The sequence below is a fragment of the Vipera berus genome, assembly GCF_964194415.1.
Source record: "Vipera berus genome assembly, chromosome: 1".
NCBI lineage: Eukaryota > Metazoa > Chordata > Lepidosauria > Squamata > Viperidae > Vipera > Vipera berus.
Window position 1 is genome coordinate 25,710,700 of NC_138202.1, and position 22,132 is coordinate 25,732,831.

At 42.1% G+C, this 22,132-nt stretch overlaps 1 protein-coding gene across 1 annotated transcript in view; it reads left to right on the forward strand.

The window, feature by feature from the left end:
* Positions 1 to 16,458: 16,458 nt before the first annotated feature.
* ARMH4 (armadillo like helical domain containing 4) overlaps positions 16,459 to 22,132 on the forward strand; it is a gene marked incomplete at its 5' end in the record, with an annotated part of 51,312 nt that continues 45,638 nt past the window's right edge. Inside the window, one exon of the mRNA XM_081320593.1 lies at positions 16,459 to 17,794. Coding sequence (XP_081176719.1) covers positions 16,459 to 17,794 — 1,336 coding nt within the window. The remainder of the gene's footprint in view (positions 17,795 to 22,132) is intronic.

A 22,132-nucleotide genomic window follows, 5' to 3' on the forward strand; every position in this document is an offset into this window, starting at 1 on the left:
GGCGCGTGATGCTGAATGGCCGCGAGAGGCAGGCGGGGTCCTTCCATTGTAGTCGGCGCGCAAATAAGATGTCTGTTTTGGCGCCTGGTCTCAGAAATTATTTGGCCACTGGATTGACATAGAAGCTTTTTTTTAAGCTTTCATTGCTACTCGCTCTCTCCCAAGCCTAGCTTCTCTCCTGCCTCCCTTTCCTAGGGCATAAAATGATTAGAGATGGGGTATCTGCTTTCTGCTTGCACTTCGTGATTCCCTCTCAAATCTTAGGATTCTAATTAGAATTATAAAATAGTATTTTCTTCGTTATTAAAATTATTCTGTAGCTCACACTGAAACTCTCTTAGAGATGGAAAGGAAATGCAAGTATGCATTGTGAGACCGGTCTGGATGGGACATGATGTAGCAGCCTTGCTGAAAATAAAAGGCGTGAGCTTCACAGACAAAAAATGCTTTCCCTATATATGAGCTTATCAGCAATGCCAGGTTAATTTGAAAATAGAAGCTGTATTCAATCAGATTTGCTTATAGAGAACAAATAAACGATTAGTACATCAACTATTATCGCCTTCCCAGTGCGTGATAGGGAGAAAGAAAATAAAGGTGAGGAATTATGGTTTATCAAATCAGCAACAGCAAGAATTGTTCAGAAGTCAGCAGTACTTTTTCTTGGCTTAGGGCAGGGGTGTCAAACTCACAACGTCATGTGTTGTGTTGCAGTGTATCGTGACTTTTTTGCCATTACCGGCAATGGGGTGGACACGGTTTCACTATGATGCATCCGGCCCACGGGCTGGCAGTTTGACACCCCTGGTTTAGGGGGGAAAAAATGAGTCACATCAGAGATATAGATAAAATTATGAATGACAGGGAGAAAAGATATAGTGTCTTTATTATTTATTACATTTATAGGCTATCATACCTCTAGTGATTCTGGATAGTTTGCAATGTTAAAAACATTTGAAATCAAACAAAATGCAAAACAAACAAACAAACCCCAAAACAAAAACAGCACAAAATAAAAGAACAATGGCAAAAAAAAACCTTGAAGGGGAGCAAAAAAAGAAGAAAGGGGGTGGAGCATCTGTCATCTTTGCTAAATGCTTGAGCAAAGAGCCAGGCCCATAGGGTGCTTCAAAATATCAATAGGATGGGAGCTGTTCAGATTTTAGCCTAATTCCAGAGGGCTGGTGCTGCTACAGAGAAGATGTGTTTTTTGGATTCCAGACAGATGGCTTTGTTTAATCTGTGAAAATGACAAGCATGAACCATCAGACCCACACATACAAAATTCAAGCTAACTGCTTTATTATGTTCTGCTGAGAATATAGGAATCTCCCAAAACTGGCAGCCTTCCCTTGGTAACAAATAGCTAAGGCTCCAAGGAACCCAGCTGGGGTCGTTCCTAATGCTTTTGCAGTTGCACAGTAACTCCAGACTAACTGTGCATGGAACCCTCCTCTAAGCCAGGTGAGATGCTTCCCAATAGTAATAGAGTCTTTCAGTGATGCTGAATGGTGGTGAAGGGATTTTGTTGTGCTTATGATTTTAGTATAAGTTTGACATTAGCAGCTATTTTATATAGTAACCATTAGTAACCATTTTATATTGATACTTGTATTGGTATTATGTAATCATTGTTTTGTTATTTTGTAATCATTATTTTGTAGTCAGATGCTTTATGTATTTTGAAAAAGTAAAAGCCTCATGTTAAAGGGGAGCGGGAAAAGGAGTTGTGGTGGAGCCTGGGTTGTTGTATATGAATCATCATCTTGGAATTATTTTTCTGTACCTTTTGGTTCCTAGTACCAAGACCAGATCTCTTTGTTCTGGAAAGGTATAAAAGGTGGAAGACATCTTTGCTGGTTGTTGCCTTCATCTCTCTACCAGCCACGAAGAGAGATGTGGCCACCCAACTCTATTTTGATCAAAATAAAAGTTGTTTGCTTGCTGAAACCTCGGCTCAGGAGTTTCTTTTGGGTCTTTTAAATTCCTGAGTAATGCTGGGGCAATTGTGAGGCTAAGTGTAAAACCTTACAGTGGAAAATTGGAAATAACAGCATATGATTAATGTGTTATTTAGTATGCTTTACAGAATTAACAATAATTTGTTCGGCTCACATAACAACTTGCAGTGAGAAATCAATTGGTTCAAATATTCAGATAAGTTTTAATGTGGATTATGGTGCAAAATTAGTGCCTTGAACTTTTAGGATTAAGAGTGAGCAAATGGGAACAGGGAAGTTTTGTGAGGGAGCCGGTATGTTTTAGCATTTTAGAAATCTTGTTGGCTAACTGGGTGAGGTTGTGTGGTTTTCATCTGGCTGAATGAAGGACGTCTTTGCTTACTTTGTGAGCTCATGGTCTGACAGGGAGAGGCTTATGGCAGCAGCTGACTGATTGATCAGGTGATTAGCTGTGGATAGTGTAGCATTTCTTAGTCAATAGGTTGATCCCAGCCAACGTTCTTTAAAAAGAGAAGTAATCTGGAACCCCGGACTACAGTGAGGATCAGGAGAGACTTCTGTCTGCTACTAACTTCCTACTCAGAAAAGACTTGTGTCAAGGTATGTTTCGCAACTGTGAGGGAATCAGGACATCAAACTCTACAGAAGCATTACATACTGTAGAAGCTATCTTTTAGGTCAAACAGTTCTTAAAGCAAAAAAGAAAAAGAAAAAAACTAATTAAGAAAGCCAATAGAGAAGATGGTGTTTTCCTATTTATTGCACAGAGTGCCAATATAGAACTGGCTACCGTATTCCTCTTCCAAACCTAGGTCAGTTAGAGAGGCATTAGGGAATTGTTGGAAGAGTTTAGATTTATTAGACTTTGGAAAATGTTTTGCAGCAACCTGAAAGAGGATGTTCATTTTAACTGAAATCAAATTAGGCTTTATAAATGGCAGAATGTCTTTGCTGGACCAGATGCAATTCAGAAGGGTGCAAATATTTCAGAGAATAATGTAAGACATGTGGTGGAGAAAATACATGTAGCAAATAAAATAGAGGATGAACTCTTTTTCCTGCCTGTCTTTCAGATGTGACCAGGGCTTATTTCAGTTCCTCTCTTCACCTAATCCTACCCTAAACTGACACAGCCTGCCCCAGATTAAGTTCCCGTGCCATCTGATAGCCAAATCTGGCTCTAGGTTCTGCCTTGGTTTACCTTCCCAATAAGCAACCAGATCATTTAAAAGAAGTTTATTAGGGTACAGCCCAAGGGCAGCTCTTACAAAGGAATTGGAATCTAGAGAAGCCCCAAGGTTCTGTCTTTCATCAGCTGAGACCCTCAACATTCCATCTCTTTTAACAAAGGGGCTTCCCCAGCACTGCTCCCTTCCTGAAAGGGGTGCCAACAATTGAAGTACTCAAGGTACACTAACAAGGATCTGCGTAGCTTTCCCCCAAGATGCCTAGGATTTCCTATCTTGTAATCTCCATCTTCTATAAAAAGTCTTTGCTTTCCCTTGTTCATTGTTTCTTATAAACCAGGCACCCAATGATCATTGCAATAAACATAGTTCTTTTTCCTTGGTGTTATGTTCTGTATTTTTGAATTGTCTATGAGAAGGCATACTGTGTTTTTCTGAAGTGGATCACTTACTGGACAAGATGGTCAGGAAACAATCTCATGCCAACAACATTTGGAAAATAATGTAGGGTATAGTAGTTTCTCAAATAATACTAGCAATTGGAAGAATTAGTGTATTTAGTTGCAGACAAATACGTTAATGCACATAGTCGCAGCACTATTGCCTTTTGGGCAGACTTAAAAACTTGACTCTTTCTGCAGGTACTGAGTCAGGAAGATATATTTAATTTAATTTAATTTAATTTAATAATTTGATTTCTATACCGCCCTTCTCCCGAAGGACTCAGGGCGGTGAACAGGGCAATACACAGTAAAAATCGAATACAAAAATTAAAAAGCCATTAAACATCATGCCCATAAAATCAATCCATATTAAAATTAAAACTAGTTTTAAAAAACCAACCCCATCCCGTCAGACCAGGCCAGCTTGTTCAAAAAAGAATGTTTTGAGATCGCGCCGGAAGGAGCGAAGGTCGGGGGCCATCCGGAGCTCAACCGGTAAGCGGTTCCAAAGGTCTGGCGCGCCCACAGAGAACGCTCTCCCCCTGGGGGTCACCAATCGGCATTCTTTGATCGGCGGCACCCTGAGGAGGCCCTCTCTGTGGGAGCGCACTGGACGGAGGGAAGTTGACGCCGGCCGCAGGTGTTGCCGTAGGTAATCCGGACCCATGCCATGAAGGGCTTTGTAATGTGTTAGAATGTTGTGTGTGTTAGTTGCCCAGACTCATTTGTCAAGTGAGTAAACTTAGAATTACAATTAATAAATGGAATTGATAAATAAATTGAATAAATGATATAATAGAAACCTGATAGAATGGAGAGAATCAATGGAATGCTGCTGGTGCTGGATATAAATTTTATAGTAAGGGTAAGGAAGGATGCATTGGTGAAGTCTTGTTTTTTAGATCAAGAAGAATATAAAAGCTAACACACTAACATGCAAATGCTGCGTTAATCTAATTCTGCAGTCCAATATTTGAGATGGAGGAAAAAACTAAATATTACTGGAACTGACAACCTTAATCTAAGAAGAGACTGGACAGCCATTTATCTGAAATGGTATAGGGTTCCTGCTTGACCAGGGGGTTGGACTAGAACACCTCCAAGGTTCTTCCAACTCTGTTATTCTTTTCTGTTCTAAAAAAATATATCCATTTTATCTCTAGTTTCCTTAGAAGTTTATTTCTGGAACGGTTCTTTTTATCAAGTCATTTATTTATTCCACTGACTTATAAACCTTTTAAAAGAAATGCTACTTAGCAGCAGTTGGCCCTGGAAATCAGATCTCTACTTTAGGTTTTCCCCTCCTAGAATTTCAGCTGATTTGGGTGACCTTGGGCAGTGAAGAGAAATGTCTACTATGTATTTCTATTTAGCAATTCTGCTTCCTAAATTATAACTGCTGACTTGTTTTAGAAAATATTTTTTCCTCCCATTGTCAGCAGTTTAGGGTCAGAGTTAGTTCTCTTGTGTGCAATCACAAAAAACAAAAAAGGAAATGTTAAGATCATCAGTTGTGTCATAGATAGTTAACAGAGATAGAACTAAGTTATATGCTGCCTGGAGTTGCTTTTCAGAATGAGATAGGAATCATATAAATTTAATAAATAAATAAAATAATTGTGCCTTGCAGGTTATGTTTTGCCTATCAGGATGACCCTGTGGAAATACATCTAGAGAACAAAGAAAAAAATATTTTTATAGTTGTTTTTATAACATGAAAGTCAAGGGAAGAAGCAAGACTGTAGAATTCCACCATACTATAGTAGTGGTTAGTGCTGAAATAAAGCTGGGATGGTCCAGGTTCAAGTCCATGCATATTCATAAAGCTCACAGAGTGAATTTGTCAGTATCTCTTACTTCACAAATAACAACATAGAGCATTGTTTCTCAACCTTCAGAACTTTAAGACATGTGGATTTCAAGTCCCAGAATACCCCAGCTAGCAAAGTGGATAGGCAACAAACTATTCTATATTGAACAAAAGTGTAATATATCTAATAAATTAATAACTGTGGCATGTGAGCTGTGGGCCAATCTGTAATTCATATCCCACATCAGCTATAAAATCAGTGTGTTATGCCACAACAAACCATTCCTGCTTTACTGTTTACAGCAATGTATGAACCAGCCAATGCCTGATTTTTGCACTGCGTGCTAATTGTAACACTAGTTTTATATGCATCATATTCTACTCTCTCTGTCATGCAGAGCTGTTTAACTGACTTTTCAATTTGCTTAATCATAATTCTCTGAAACTACACTTGTAGCAAAACTTGTGGATTACATCAGTACAGGGAATTTATAAGTTCTCTTTCAGCATCATATTTAATGCCCAACTGCATTCTTAAAATCTGCAGATCTTTATGAATAAAAGCTGTGGCAAATAAAGAATAGTAACAGAACACTGACTCAGCCTGCAGACCTCCTGCTTTTCTAGTTAGGCTGTTGTTGTTGTTGTTAGCTGCGAAGTCATGTCCGACCCATCACGACCCTATGGACAACGTTCCTACAGGCCTTCCTGTCCTCTACCATCTTCTGGAGTCCACCCAAGCTCACGCCCACCGCTCCAGTGACTCCATCCAGCCACCTCATTCTCTGTCGTCCCCTTCTTCTCTTGCCCTCAATCTTTCCCAGCATTAGGCTCTTCTCCAGTGAGTCCTTCCTTCTAATTAGGTGGCCAAAGTATTTGAATTTTAGCTTCAGGATCTGGCCTTCTAAAGAGCAGTGAGGGTTGATCTCCTCTAGGACTGACCGGTTTGATCGCCTTGCAGTCCAAGGGACTCGCAGGAGTCTTCTCCAGCACCATAGTTCAAAGGCCTCAATTCTTTGGTGCTCAGCCTTTTTTATGGTCCAGCTTTCACTGCCATACATTGCAACTGGGAAGACCATAGCCTTGACTATACGCACTTTTGTTGGCAGGGTGATGTCTCTGCTTTTTTGTGTGCTGTCTAGATTTGCCGTGGCTTTCCTCCCAAGGAGCAAGTGTCTTTTAATTTCTTGGCTACAGTCCCCATATGCAGTGATGTTGGATCCCGGGAAAATAAAATCTGTCACTAATTAAGTTTAATTGAGCCTACAGGAAAAGATCTGAGGCTGCATGGAAGGCCTGCTAGGACAAAGAAGCAAGGCCTACTTTCCCTTTGAAAATACAAGAGGTGACAGTGTTATCTGAAGCTGGCTTTGGTGTAGGTTGGAGCATCTCAAGTACGATTCCCAGATTTGTCTGAAATGGTATAGGATCTCCTGCTTGAGCAGGGGGTTGGACTAGAGGACCTCTAAGCTCCCTTTCAGCTGTATTCTGATTGATTGATATTAGTAGTCCTGGACAAAATAAAGGATAGAACAAAATGAAAACCTTGAGCATTGTTGAATTTATAACCTGTTAATTCAAGTTAATAAATTTATACCAGGCTGGCCTAATGGTCATAGTAAACTCTCCTGCCAAAACAGTAAATTGTCCCATTTTTCTTTTGGTACATTCTTGAGAGACTCACATTTGAAAATCACAAAGAGGGATTTTTTTTAATAAACTCAGCTTATCATATAGAAAATGGTTTGTCTAACTCACGGGTCGGCAACCCGCAGCTCCGGAGCCGCATGCGGCTCTTTGAGCCGTCTCCTGCGGCTTCCAGCCGCCCGGTGCGCGCGCACCTCTTCGAACGGGCAGTGGTGCGCGCGCACCTCTCCAAATGGAGAGTGGCACCGCCCGTTTGGAGAGGTGCGCGCGCACCTCTCCGAATGACCGGAGGTGCGCGCGCACCTCCCCAAACCTTTGGAGAGGTGCGCGCGTACCTCCGTGCGAATGGGCAGCGGCGCCGCTCTTTGGGAAAGCTGTCGCGGCACGTTTGCAGGCTGCCGAAGGCGGTAGCTCTGCAAACAGGCTGTCGCCGTCGTGCAACCGGGAACCGGTTCCATCACACATAAAAAAAATGGCAACTGCGCGCGTCTGCGCATGTGCAAGAAAAAACGTTTTGCGCATGCGCAAAACATTTTTTGCACATGCGCATGCATGGACGCACGCACGTGGCTCCCACTTTTTTTTATGTGTGATGGAACCGGTTCCCAGTGGCTCTTTTCCTTTTTCAGGTTGCCGACCCCTGGTCTAACTGTTAAAATATAGATATATTGTTTTTATATATAGTCTCTCTGAATCCTTCCCACAAATGGGCTACGCACCCCTGCATTGGCACGCTGGTGCCCGCATGCATGCGCAAACAGGGCTGCTAGCATCCATGCAACATTGCTAAAGTGAGTGGGGGGTGGTGGCTTGCCAGCTATTCCGATGGCCCAATGGCCAAGAGGCCACGGCCTGGTACCGGGCCAAGGAGCATAGATTGGGGAGCCCTGTTCAAGAGTATATGCTTGTCATCCCAACCTTCACGGTCAGCCCAGCTACCCAGGTAAAGAAAGCAGGCATTCATATTGAATTGCAGCAATATAGAAAGATACTAGAAATTGATGGCTGTCCTTGTCTCTGGAGGCATCTTGTGTGTTGATTGCTGAGAAAAAAAGGCAAGAAAGACAAAGATCTCAGGAAAGAATCTAACGAAGGATTTTAGAGAGCTATTAAAAGAAAAAAGAAGCAGTATAATAACATTTGTAAATACACCGAGGGGGAAGGTGACCTCTAAAATAAGAACAATCTTTCAAGATGTTCTCTGTTTACAAAAATCTTTTACTAGGTAATGAAGTTAGATCATCACTCTGGTCATTACCAAGTTAGAAGACTACAGAAATTGATGGATCACCTATAGAAATATGTGGAATACATAATGAGGGAAGCAGGGTGGAAGGAAGATGAATGTGTTTTAAAAATTAAATATAAATAACTTGCACAATAACTTGCATTACCCTGGTTAGCTGAAAGTACAAATGATCTGTGAATTCTGGTACTGTAATGAAAGACAGAGAGCATTGTGAAAAAGTGGGACTATGAAATCACGGCTAAAATGTGATCTGAAAAGCAGGTCAATTTACCATTATTACCACTTGCAATTTACATTGATACTGCCTTCTAAAGTTCGCTAACTCAGTTATTCCTAATACGGGCTATGGAACCATAGTTTTGATTTGGCCTTGCCCTTCTAAAAAGGATATTAGTTTAGAGATGCCCTGCCAGCAGCAATTCACAGCCTGTAGCACAGATATTTCCCCCGGAGATGCTGGGAATGAAACCTGGACCTAGTTTATTTATTACCGGTAAGTTATTTCATTTAGATTTTGTTTTCCCATTCTCCACCCCCATGGAAACCAGACAGCATATTTGGAATCTCCAAGGCCCTCTATTCCAATTGTCCGCAGCCTGCAAAATAGCTGTACAATCTGTGTCCAGACCCTGTCCAGCTTGCCTGACAAGCATATGCTCTGCTCAGAGATTTGGGCTCTACATATTGCAAGTCAAGGGCTTCCTATCTTTGAAATGCTATATGCACCACCTATTACCCCTACTACTATTATCTCCTATTGTTTTCTTTCTACTTGCTCCAGTGGACACCAAGTAGAGCTAGGGATGGGTAGCTATAAAGAGGGCTTCCGGGAGGGAGGGAGGGAGGGAGGGAGGGTGTATCTTGCTATGGCCTCTGCCCAATCCCTGAGCCGGGGAAGGAGAGTCTCATGAATATGAAAAGCATCCGTGCTCTTTCTTTCTCTCTCCCTCCTCCCTTTCTTCTCTCCTCCTCCTCGTCTCCTGGCCATGAAGGCAGCAGCAGAGCAGCTGAGCCCAGGATGCTGAAAACCCACAGGAAGCTCTTCCCGGGGACCTTAAAGATGCTACCCAGCTAAAGAGAGAGCAGGCATTCAGGTGAGACAGAATTTGAGGTAACCTGAGTATTTGTGGCTCACAGGGAAGAGGAGCTTGGGAGAACCTGCTTTTGGAGGGACTGGTCAGAGACTGCTTTGCCCCAGGCTCAGTTACCCTTCCTAGACAATGGATTTATGCTATGCTTCACTTATCTGGAAGAGGCAGGATTAAGTGAAGCAAACGGGCCTTGCTGGGGGATGCAGGAATCTCTCTCTCTCTCTACCTTTCCACATCCCATCCCATGCCATACGGACTGGATTCCCCAAGAATGGGGAAAAAGGTCAGCTGTAGCCCAGCCTTGTTCTTTGTTTTACTGGAGGAAATGGATGTTGCCGCTAGCTAGCAGCTACTGCTTTGGTCTGCCTTTTGTTTGAGGATTTGTGTCTCTCTTCTCCCTCCACAGCAACCTCCCCCCCTCCACCTTGTGCAAAGATCAAATTTCCCTCAATTCATGGCTGATTTCATTCATTTCTCTCTCCTCTTGGCTCTGGGTCAACAGCCTTGTGGAATTTGAAGGCTAAAGAAAGGTTGCATGGCTTTGTAACACCAGCATACAAATTAAAACTGATGGTTGAATCTTTAAAAAAAACCCACAACTTTTTGTGTGATGCAAAAGTCAAAGCAGAACTGCTGCTCTTGTTAGATGTGCATCATTCTCTTTGGCTGGGATCGGGGTAGGAGAATGAAAAGAACTATTCTTTTTCTTGTTTATCAATGTCATGGGAATGATTGAATCAGAGATCTGGAGAAGGTAGGGGAGGGAGCCAAGTCCATGCCATTTGTTGTGCAGAGCTTGCTTGGGTTGCTAACCCCCCCCCCCCATGAAATTCAACATAAGGTGGCACTCTTCACAGTGATTTGTGCCAGGAGACACACGTGGTATTCTCTGGAGATGTGATGCCTTGGAACAAAAAGTTACTCTTTGTTTTGTTTTCAATCTTTATATCAGAGATTAAATGGGCATTTGACTGCCCTTTACCTAGGAAAATGTGTTGCCAGATTTCAGAAAAGAGAATGGGAAAACATAACCATTAGCCTCACTGCCTTTCTTGCAGGCTGCATTTAGTTTGTTGAAGCCAATGTTATCTAAAACTGCTCTGTAGTTTTTGCTCTTTTTAACCTAAACGGTGTGCTATCATCCATATCTGTATATTTATTGATCTCATTGGGATCCTTCTGCCTTTTGGCTTATTCAGCAAACCATGATTAGGCAAATCATCTTAAAATGACAGGGAATTCACTCTCTTTCTCTTTTGAAAGAAAAGCTGTTTCTTGAAGGATAAACCTTAAATTCATTTAAGATTCTTCATGCGAATTCCCCATGGGACTGAATGTGGTTTTAGGCTGAATCTCCTAGCTGAAGCTCTCTCCACATGTGCTCTCTACAACAAATGCTGTCTAAGGCTGATAGGAGTTTTAATGCAACACATGTGGAAAACCAAGTTGGAGAAGGCACAATACCTAATACTGATAGGACCAGTGATCTAATAAGGCCGCTTATTGAGTGGACCAGTGATCCAATAAGGCAGCTTATTATTTTGGTATTTTTTTATCAAGAAAAGGTAGCATAAAATAATTTAGCATGATTCTCCTCATCTCCATTCTAGCCCGGTGTTGTTGGCTTATTCACTGGTGGCATCTTTCATTCAATGCTCTGTCAGTGATTCCCTCATTCAACTGTTCAGAAGAAATTTAACAGATAACTCATATGTGCTTCTCTAGAATCTGACATTATAGAATAAGCACTGTGTCTGGAGCTGAACTGAGTCTAGTGATTCACATTAATTAATAAGTATTGCCTTTTCTACCACCTCATTGCAGTCCCACTCTAAACGTCATTAAAACATTAAATACAGCAAGTAAGCATGAAAATAATCTGTTTTCTGTGAGGAAAGATAGATATGAAACATTTAATATTATTGGTCTAATTCATATAATAGTTTCAGCTACATATTTACAGTATCTTTGTCAAATTAGAAATATCTAAGGAACAAACCGAGAGCCAATTTGGTATAGTGGTTAAGATACCAGGCTAGAAACCAAGAGACCATGAATTTTAGTATCACATTCAACAACAAATCCACCTGAGTGCCCTAGGCCAGTGGCCTTCTCTCAACTCTAAGAAGGAGGCAGTTGCAAATGACTTCTGAAAAACCTTGCTGACCTGTATTTTTTTTTAAAAAATCATGTTGTTGCCATTTATAGTCCTTGCTTAAGGATGATCATGTTATTTGATGTCTTCTCTCATTTCTCATGTATGTGGTCTTTACTACATCTTTGCAACATACCATCTTCCTTGGAGCTTCATATGAACTCTGCATCTTCCTTCCGTTAACCAAATTTACTTTTCACTTCCTTCAGATCTTCTGAACTAACAGACAATGTTGCAATCCTGATCCATTGCCTGAGCAGTTAAAATAGATAGGGATCTCTGTGCAACAATTTAGCTAGGGTCTTAGAAGATACACACTTGCTCTTAGTTTATTGCAGAATCTACTGCTTAGTGCTTGGAAGTGAAACCGCCACTGAAAGTCAGACATTATGGTATACTGGGAAATAAACACACACATATATGTACAAAAGAGTATGTTACAAATCAGTTACATACTGTTGCCCTGGATACATCCATATAAAGATCCCAGGAAATGAACTCAACTCAAAGGTTTGACTTTTGCTAATTAATTTTCTCTGATTAGAGTCATGTAGTACAGCTCTCTTTACTCTCTGCTAATTCAGAATGCAAGAGATTGAAAGCTTCTACCAGAAAGGAAAAAATGATTATGCTGGCTACCTATTTCTTGGTGCATTCTTCTCTTTCAAATGCCCTTGCTTGCTTTATGTCCTTTTTAAAGAGATGTCTCTCCTCTAAGCTCATTCATAGTTCATTTTTTAATGATTCCCTATTATCCACTTTCCTTAGGTTAACTCCTCCTCCATTAACATTGAAAGTACTCTCTCAATTCAACTGTATTGGTTATATTTAATTACCTGCATTGATTGGAGCTTTCTGACTAAACCTAGCTGCAAGCAGTAGCATATTGAAAAATGGCAGCTGGCAGCCTCAAGCAGTTCTCTGTATTAGATGAAGCCAACAGTATGTCATCTTTCTCAAGCTGTTAGGATGGAGCTGTCTGCACTGATTATCCAGTGCTTTTGTTGCTTTGGAACAATTTGGGTGCAACTTGACGGTTGTCCTTTCTAAACGATCAGAGTCTTATCCAAACTTTTACCTTCAGTTCAATCACTGACCTGTATTTAGATCCATGTGCTGATCAATTTCATCCTGGTCCATCCATGCTGGGACCTTTCATGATGCTGAAAAGCCTCTTTCTTTCTTTCTTTCTTTCTTTCTTTCTTTCTTTCTTTCTTTCTTTCTTTCTTTCTTTCTTTCTTTCTTTCTTTCTTTCTCTCTCTCTCCTTCCTTCCTTCCTTCCTTCCTTCCTTCCTTCCTTCCTTCCTTCCTTCCTTCCTTCCTTCCTTCCTTCCTTCTCTCTCTCTCTCTCTCTCTCTCTCTCTCTTTCTTTCTCTCTCTCTCTCTCTCTTTCTCTGACTGGGTTCTGTAGCTCAATAATTCCTTGGTATTTGGGATTTCTAGGAGAAGATCTCTGTCCTTTAAGGATGGGTTTGCTATATTTGATTTTTCTTTGATCTATGGAAGAGAAGGATTAAAGTTTGTATCATGGTAGTTAAATGAAGGTTCCATATCTAGAGATATCTTGGATTATTTATTACCCATTCTTGGGTATTAAATATCAGTGAAAGTTCAACATCTTCCTGCTTGTACAGGAACTTCCAGAAATGGAATATTGTGGCTGGCAAAATATCTTAATAGAAATATTTTAAATTTTTGCCTATGTTAGAATATATCCATATTTCAGGGTTTATTGAATAGGAATGAAAAAATTATGGGAATCGGAAGTGTATAGAAGATAGGAGCTACAGTCAGAATAGAGAAAGATTTCCAACAAGGCAAAATACGTTGCTCAAAAAAGCATTTTTGAAATGCTGCAACCTGCCTTCTTGAAATTGTTTGTTTTATTGATTTCATATACTTGTAAACCAATTACATTCTGCAGCTTTAGAGAAGTTGGGAGAAAGTGGATTATTTAGCCTCCGTTCAATACTGTTTCATACCTGAGTAGAGGACCAAATGGGTGGGTGTACCATATCCATCCTTGGACTTTTTGACTCTCAGCATCCTTTGATACCATCAACTATGGTAACCTTCTCTACCAGCTTTGGGGGTTGAGAGTGAATAGCCTTATGCTGGGTCTCCTCCTTCCTCCAGAGTAGGTTCTAGTTAGTATTGATAGGGTACGGTTCTGGTTCTTAGCCCCTGCTTTGCAGGGTCCTTCAGAACTTGGTGCTTTCCCCACTCCCATTTAACATCTACATGAAGCTGCTGTCTGTGAAGGTTTTTTTCTCAGTGCCTAGAGGTTGTAGGAGTTTGGAAGGGGAAAAACAGGCTTCAGCTCAACCCTAGCAAGACTTAAGTGGCTTTGGGTCAGGGCTGCGCTGCCCTAAGCAGAACTGATGTGCTTAGGATCTCAGGATCCATCTGGACTTGCAGCTCCCGTTCAGTGATCAGATGACAGACAAGGCCAGGTGGGTTTTTGTACAAACTTCATCTTATACATCGGCTATTCCCTTTTCTGGATCAGGAAGCTCTGCTTACAGTGAGTCACACCTTAGTCACCTGCTGGGTGGATTACTGCAATGCACTCCATTTGAAAAGCATCTGGAAGTTACAGCTGCTGCTGAATGCAGTGATGCAGGCCATTATGAATGCATTTGAATATGCACCTATTACACTTCTGTCAATGAGCTGCCTTGGTTGGAGTTGTGCTTCCAAGTGCAATTCAAGATGTTGGTTGCCAACTATGTTTATGGCATAGGGCCAGGCTATTTTGCGGACCTCTTGTTCCAAGTTGTTTCTACCCATCCTATTAGATTTGGCAGAAGAGGCATTCTGTGGGTCCCATCAGTCAAAGAATGTCATCAAGAAGCAGCTTTTTTGGTTGCTACCACTGCCTTATGGAACAGAGTTCCCTCTGAGACTAGATTGGCCCTTGGAAGGCCCTTAAGGCATGGTTATGAACCAGGCATGGGGGTCAGAGTGGCAAGTGAGAGTTTGATGTGTTGTTTTGGGGATTGTTTTGGCTTCTCAGCTGTTGTGTGTGTTGCATTTTACACTGTGTTATAAACTGGGTGGCCTTATCAATAGAATAAACTGAGAAATGAATAAATTCAAAAGCAGTGTGTGCAAAATAATGTTTTGTACATTTTGTACAAACATAAAAACACAAGAAGTTGGAATCCTAACATTAGACCGATAAATTTTAGCAAGCACTAAAAGTTTTCAACCAGCAGATTTCAACTTGTCTCCCAAGAAATAAGAAGCACAAGAAGCTTTCTTCTACCATGTCAGGTCGTAGTCCATTCCCCTCACTTACCGTATATACTTGAGTATAAGCCGACTTGAGTATAAGCCGAGACCCCCAATTTCACCCCCAAATACTGGAAAAAGTTATTGACTCGAGTATAAGCCGATCCACCGTTCTGCAAGCCTCCACCGCCGGCGGAGGCTGGATCCGCGCTCTGCAAGCCTCTGCCGCCAGCAGAGGCTCGATCCGCCATTTTGCAAGCCTGAATACACAGGAATACCCTGTGTGGCCGTGGCTCTCGGGGAAGCCCTGGCTGTCTGCTTCCTCGCTCCACGCTGCCATTCGGGGCCCGCGCGTTCCCCGGGCAAATCGCGGCGCCCAGCAGGCGAGGAAACACGCCCGCTCCAGTCGCCCCCCCTTCCCTCAGGAGACGCGAAGCAAGTGACCGCCCGGAGCTTACCGAGGACTTGCGCGCGGCCGAGGCTTCGGTGCTTCCAGGATCGCGCGCACCTCTCCCAAGCCGCCGCCGTCCGGAGACCTGCCGAAGTTTGGGGAGGTTTGGGGAGGTGCGCAAACCTCCCCAAACGTCGGCAGGTCTCCGGACTTCCGCGCCCTGCCTGCCTGCTTCTTTCCGCAGCGGAAAGAAGCAGGCAGGCAGGGCGCGGAGGTCCGGAGAACTGCCGACGTTTGGGGAGGTTTGGGGAGGCGCGCAAACCTCCCCAAACGTCGGCAGGTCTCCGGACTTCCGCGCCCTGCCTGCCTGCTTCTTTCCGCAGCGGAAAGAAGCAGGCAGGCAGGGCGCGGAGGTCCGGAGACCTGCCGACGTTTGGGGAGGTTTGGGGAGGCGCGCGCCTCCCCAAACCTCCCCAAACTTCGGCAGGTCTCCGGACGGCGGTGGCTTGGGAGAGGTGCGCGCGATCCCGGAAGCACCGAAGCCTCGGCCGCGCGCAAGTCCTCGGTAAGTTTTTTTGTTGACTGGAGTATAAGCCGAAGTGGAATTTTTCAGCCCAAAAAGTGGGCTGAAAAATTCGGCTTATACTCAAGTATATACGGTATTTCAGCTTGGAGTTTTTCTAAACCTACTTGGAGGTCCTGCAGATAGAATTTAGGATCTTTTGCGTCTAAAGCATGCACTTTCTAGCTGATGCACGGCTGCTTTGATCAGGAGCTTTCTTTACTATTAGTCAAAGATGAGTTTGGTTCTATCACAAGAAAGCATATTTATTTACTTTACTTACTGACACTCAGAAATTTTTTCTAATGCATGGCTTACACTTCGGAGAGGATCATATAAGGAGGCAAACATCAAGTACTTTGGTATCAAGATGTTTAGGATTAGGACAATTATAATTGGGTTCATTCATTATACCAAGCAATAGTTTCTTTAGTCAGGGTTTATTGAATAAGCCACAATTAGCTTGGTTCAGAAGTTTTGAGGCCCAGCTTCTGCAAAATGCATCTTGTTAATCCAGTGAGGAAATGCTTTGAATGGAATTTAAAAAAAAACCAACAAAAGTAATTTTCTTTACAAATTGCACACATACATATAATAATGTGCCTATATAATAGCAAAGTAGTTATAAATACTAGAGCTTTATATGATATTTCAATTTAATTTAAAAATACTAATTTGAAAGGAATGGAAATCTGTTTGTTCTATTTTGCTTCATTCTCCAGGACCTGATGACTGAAATAATTTGTTCTGCTCACTTCCATGCAAACTTTTCCTTGAACATGAGCTACATGAGGGGGTATCACATGTTCCTTGCCTTCTGCCTTACTCTGCTCAACTTTGGCAGCCTGCAATGCCTTGTTTTAAGACAAGGGGATGAAAGGCATGTAAGACAACTGCATCTGACATCACCAGCAGGGAACAGCTTAGCAAACGCAAATGCATCAAATCCAGAGGGTAACTTAAGCTCATCCATGAATATAGCCAGTGCTCCTGTATCTGAAAGCCTTTATGGAGCCTCAGTAGAGCCATCTGGGAGGTCATTAAACAGAGCCACAACTGTAAAAACAACCTTACCAACCATTCTGCATGTTCACAATCCCCTGGAGCACTCCAATATTGATGCTTTTGCCAGCACAAGTCTGGAGATTGCTGCAGAAAGCAAAAGGCAAATCAGCCTCAAAGGGCCAGATGAAAAACGTGATAAATATGGGACACAGGAAGCTTTGATTGCCACTGTTGTGACAATTCCAGATCTTCTTGTTGAAGATGATACACTTAGTAGCTCTGCAAAAGAAACAGTAGATGGAGGTGGGGGAGAAGGAAATTTGGATGGGGATTTGTTTACACCAGGTACCCATGTTGACCCTTCAGACAATCCCCAGGTAACTATCCCCAAAGTCATAAATAGTTTTCCTGCTACAACATCATCAAGCAACCTCTTCAAAAATCCATTTCTTCCAACGAGCCCACCAGCTGATTTGACAAAAGGATCTGATGGAAATAGCTTCCCAACAATCTGGATGGGCACAGATGTTGCTCCGGAACCCAGGTTGCTGTCAGCAGATGCCACCTTAAATTTGGAAGGGGAACTCTCAGAGAACCAAGGGCACTTCAAAGGCATCTTAAGCACTACCATGATGGCACCTGCAGGCTTGCTGCTAAGTGATGAGTGGGATGATACCAAATTAGAGCCTTCCAGCCAGGCGAAAGCTATGCATCCTCTGAAGATAAATCAACCTCAAATAGTGCAACCAACAGGACAGGAGGACGACGACGTGAAAAAGGATCTGTCACCGAGACTATTGGCAACCACGGCCAAAGGAAGCAAAGATAATCCAAATGGGTCAGGCCAGATACCTGTGCAGGTGGAGGACTCAGCCAATTCAAGCTTGAATCTTGGTTACACCATTGATCCATCTGAGAAGGTCGGAGCTTGGTCTGAAAGCCCAGTGGAAAATGTAGATCCAACAGTGATCATCAGGTCTAGATTGTTTTCTGAGACTATAACTACAACAGATGCAACGAAATCAGATGTCTTCCAAACCTTAAGACACCATTTAAGAGGTAATTCTTTTTTTTTATTTGCATTGGTCAGTGGTTGTTGTTTAAAAAATAATTTAAGTGTATGAACCACTGTTTGGTTTATGGTGTGTATTGTGATGGTGCTATATATGATCCTTCCTTTTTCTAGGTTCCTGGTCTACCTAAGATATTCCTCCTCTTTCCACAAGCTTCCAAATGAAGGCAGAGTCGTGTCTCAGAGTAGCTCAGAATGGTTGAGCATGGCCTCACCCTGACCCAGTTGCCCTTTTGACTTGTATGCTTTCTTTGGTCACCCACATGGTCCATTCTTGAATGATTTTGCCTGATGGGCCAAATCTGTTTAGTTACATTCCAGAAGGCCTCTCTTCCCCTTCACTATACTTCTCTTTTCTACTCTATGGCAAAGCAAAACCACTGCTTTAGATTTCCTTAACCTAGTGCAGGGGTCAGCAACCTGAAACAGTGAAAGAGCCACTCGGAACCGGTTCCCTCACAAAAAGAAAAACTGGGAGCCGCAAAAAATGTGTGCACATGTGCGTACATGCGCGCATGCGCAGAACAGAGTTTGACTGAAGAGTGGAGCCAAGGCGAGATATGCACCTACCCTGCATATTTGAATTGATTGGTTGAACTTTTTTAGTCTCACTTTTTTTTTTTGGAGTACACATAGCAGAGGACTGGGAGCCGCAGGAGACGGCTGAAAGAGCCGCATGCGGCTCCGGAGCCGCGGGTTGCAGACCTGTGACCTAGTGCCTTCCAGATGATGTGAGATTGCAACCTCCCCCCCTCAAATTCTCAGCCAGCAGCCCCAAAACATCTGGAGACTCCAAATTGGAGAAGTAACTTGGGTGACCTTTGGAATTCTTTTCTCAAAGTGAGAAGGCATGCAATGCATATACAGGTGGTCCTCGACTTACAACCGGTCACTTAGCGACCATTCAAAGTTACAAGGAACCTGAGAAAGGGGACTTGCAAGCCAGATCTAAAGTACTGACAGTCGGCCATCTTGTGGTCACATGACTGCACTTCGGGAGCTTGGAACACAGCTGAATTTACAGCCATTTGCAGAGTCCCATGGTCATGTGCCTGCCTTTTACAACGATTTTGCCGAAAAGTGACAAAACCACATTTATTGCAAAAAAGATCGTAAAATCAGGTCGATCACATGACCAATTTGTTTCATGACCATGACGGCTTATGACTATAATGGGCAGGCTCCAGTGTGGTCATAACTTGAAAACTACCTGTAGACGCTGAGCTATAATAAACACAAGAAAAGAAGAGAATGATTTTTTATTGTTTATATTTCCTAAAGATGGGGCTGAGAAATAGCTGTATTATTTTATGTATATGCCAAGCTTGGCAAGTACCAGGATTTTATCTGATTCAATGCTTAGTTTCCCTTGTTGATCATAACTCCTTAAAATGCAAGTTAAAAGCATTCATTTATTATTGCCTATTGCTATCTCTGTTTGTCTAAGGCAGGGGTGTCAAACTCAATTTCATTGAGGGCCGCATCAGCATTGCGGTTGCCCTCAGGGGGCCGGGTGGGTATGGCCAGGGTGGGCGTGGCCTACTGGGTAGGCGTGGCTAGAGTGCGTATGGCCTACTGGGTGGGCATGGCCAGCTCTACATCATTTGCATCAAGGGTGCCTATGGGGGCCTGGGCAGGAGTGGGACAGATCTGAGGGTCTCTGGCAGGAGGAGGGTCTCTGGGCCAGGGCCAAGGCAGTGGGGGCCGTTCCCTCACTGTTTCCAGGATGGCTTCGTGGGCCACATGAAACCACTTCGCGGGCCAGATCCGGCCCCCGGGCCTTGTGTTTGACATGTCTGGTCTAAGGAGTCTCTGCTGCCCCCCTGCAAGAAGAATTCTGTGGTTTGACTCAATGCTGCAGTTTCTTTAGGTCCAACTAATTAAGATCCTGCCTAGATAAAACATTGGTTTTATTTTTCTCTAGATGGGTTTGTTTTGTTTTATTTATTTGTATTTTTTTGCGGGGGTGGGGGAGACAATCCTGGGCTGCATGTGGCCCCAATTAGTTTTTCTTCATCCTGGATAATACCACCGAATTAAGTTTTATGGCTTTCTTCGAAACTGCTCTTTCTGACATGAAGCCTCCTGAGGCAACTTCCATCATTCCCAACCAGTCCAATAATCCAGTATTTCTGGAAGGTACCAGAATAAGAATACTATGCTTTGAGGAGCATCAAAGTTCTTAGCATGTTCTCAAAACAGCGGTCTGAAGGGTCAGGAGCAATGACCAAATCAAGTTTTCCCCTCAGAGTTTTAGGAATGGATATGAGGACAGATGTCTGTGAGGCAAACTCCTCCTATTCCCATCTTTGAGCGCCTCTCTGCACCAAAAATATGGCCTAGATTTATTATTTTTTGCTCTTCAGTTTTGACAGCTTGATCTTGGCATGCTGAGGAATTCAGTATGGAGGATGGGTCACATACTAGTTGTAGGTGATTCACTGTTGATTTATTGAAAAGCCCACAATACACTAGTGTTTACTGAGTTTACACTGTAAACCCAGCCAACAAAACCACATTATGTAATGGATAAACCTAGTCACTGAGTGTATATTTTTTTAAATTTATTTATTTTAATTCCATTTATATCCCACCCTTCTCCGAAGACTCAGGGCGGCTTACAAGCTTAGCAGTAGCCTTCATTCTATGTATATGCCTGCTTTATTAGGGCTTTCACACACACCCCAAGCGGCATTATTACAAAGTCAGCTTAATTGCCCCCAACAATGATGTTAGGGTTGGGGAACTGAATCTATTTTCCTGTTATTTGACTTTTTTTTTCAAATTATTTTCAAAAATTTGAAACTGTTTTATAACTGCATTGTGTAATCACACCTTTGAAAGGATGGGGAGCTTCCTGACAGTTAGAACAATTAACCAGTGGAACAACCTGCCTCCAGAAGCTGTGAATGCTCCAAGTTTTTAAGAGACTGGACAGCCGTTTGTCTGAAATGTTATAGGGTTTCCTGCCTGAGCAGGAGGTTGGACTAGATAACCTCCAAGGTCCCTTCCATCATCATCATCATCATCATCATCATCATCATCATCATCATCATCATCATTATTATTATTATTATTATTATTATTATTATTATTTTGACCTCCACTTTCTACGTTCTGAAGCAATTTCTCTTGCTGCTCTGCTGCTACTTGGGAATTTTGGCAGACTGTTTTCTGCAGCCTAGCTTCAGTGTTTGGATTCCCTTGGATATTTTGGCTGCTTCTGTGCTGCTGCAGTAAACTGTGCATGGGCCTGGGTCCAAGTTGGAACCACTTTAACAAAAATAATCCTAAATGAACCCTAAATGAATGAACTGTTGAAAAGCATTGTGGCAGGATGACTGCCTGAACTCCCTAAGACCCTGATGGGACATAATAATAGACACATTCTAAATATCCCTTCATACTCAATTTATTTATTTATTTATTTATTTTTGGGACTTATATGCCGCCCTATCTCCCAAGGGACTCAGGGCGGCTTACAACAATAAAAACAACAATACAAAAATTAAAAAATGAATTAAATAACAGCCCCAAAATAAATTAACTACAGTTAAAATTAAAACGTATTTAAAAACCTCAATACTAGAGAACAGAGTGTGATCATTTGGATCATAAACTATGTAGGCCAACAAAAGAAAAAAGCTTGTGTAATTAATTTTTTCAGCAATCTAATACAGAGATAAGAATCTTTTGGCTACATTTTTTTTCCAAAAGTGCAGAAGAACTTGAAAAAAAAATCTTCCTTAGCCTTTGAGATGTAAAATAAAATGTTCTTATGCACTTTTTCTTTAAACAGTATGCCTCATTTATTTTATAAAAAGCTTTTATAAGGAGTCTTGAGGCACTTTAAAAAGTAACACATTTATTACAATATTAGTTTTCTGAACTGCATATAATCCATCATAAGCATTATGTTTTATGCTGAGTAGAATTGTTCCACAAGAGAAAGAGCTATGTAAAACAGTGAGGTTATGATAAAATTAAATGCAGAAAGATAATTAGGGCTATAGAATTAGGCCCAATCCATGGTGACTGTTACGGGCAGATGTCCGCCATCCAAATCTATTCCCAGTGAAAATCTGTAACTCAGAAGTATCTCTGATCCCATCCATTTGCTCAACTGTTGTCTCTTCCTTCTCCTGTTTCTCTAAACCTTGGCCAATAAAGTCATTTTTTTCTAGTACATCTTTTCTTTGCATTGCATTCCCAAAATATTCTGTTATTTCAAGGGAGTCCCCTGTGGATTTCACTGTATTAGTCATTGTTGACTCTAGGGGGCGCTGCTTATGTCCATTTCAAGGCCATTGATCCAGCACTGTCTG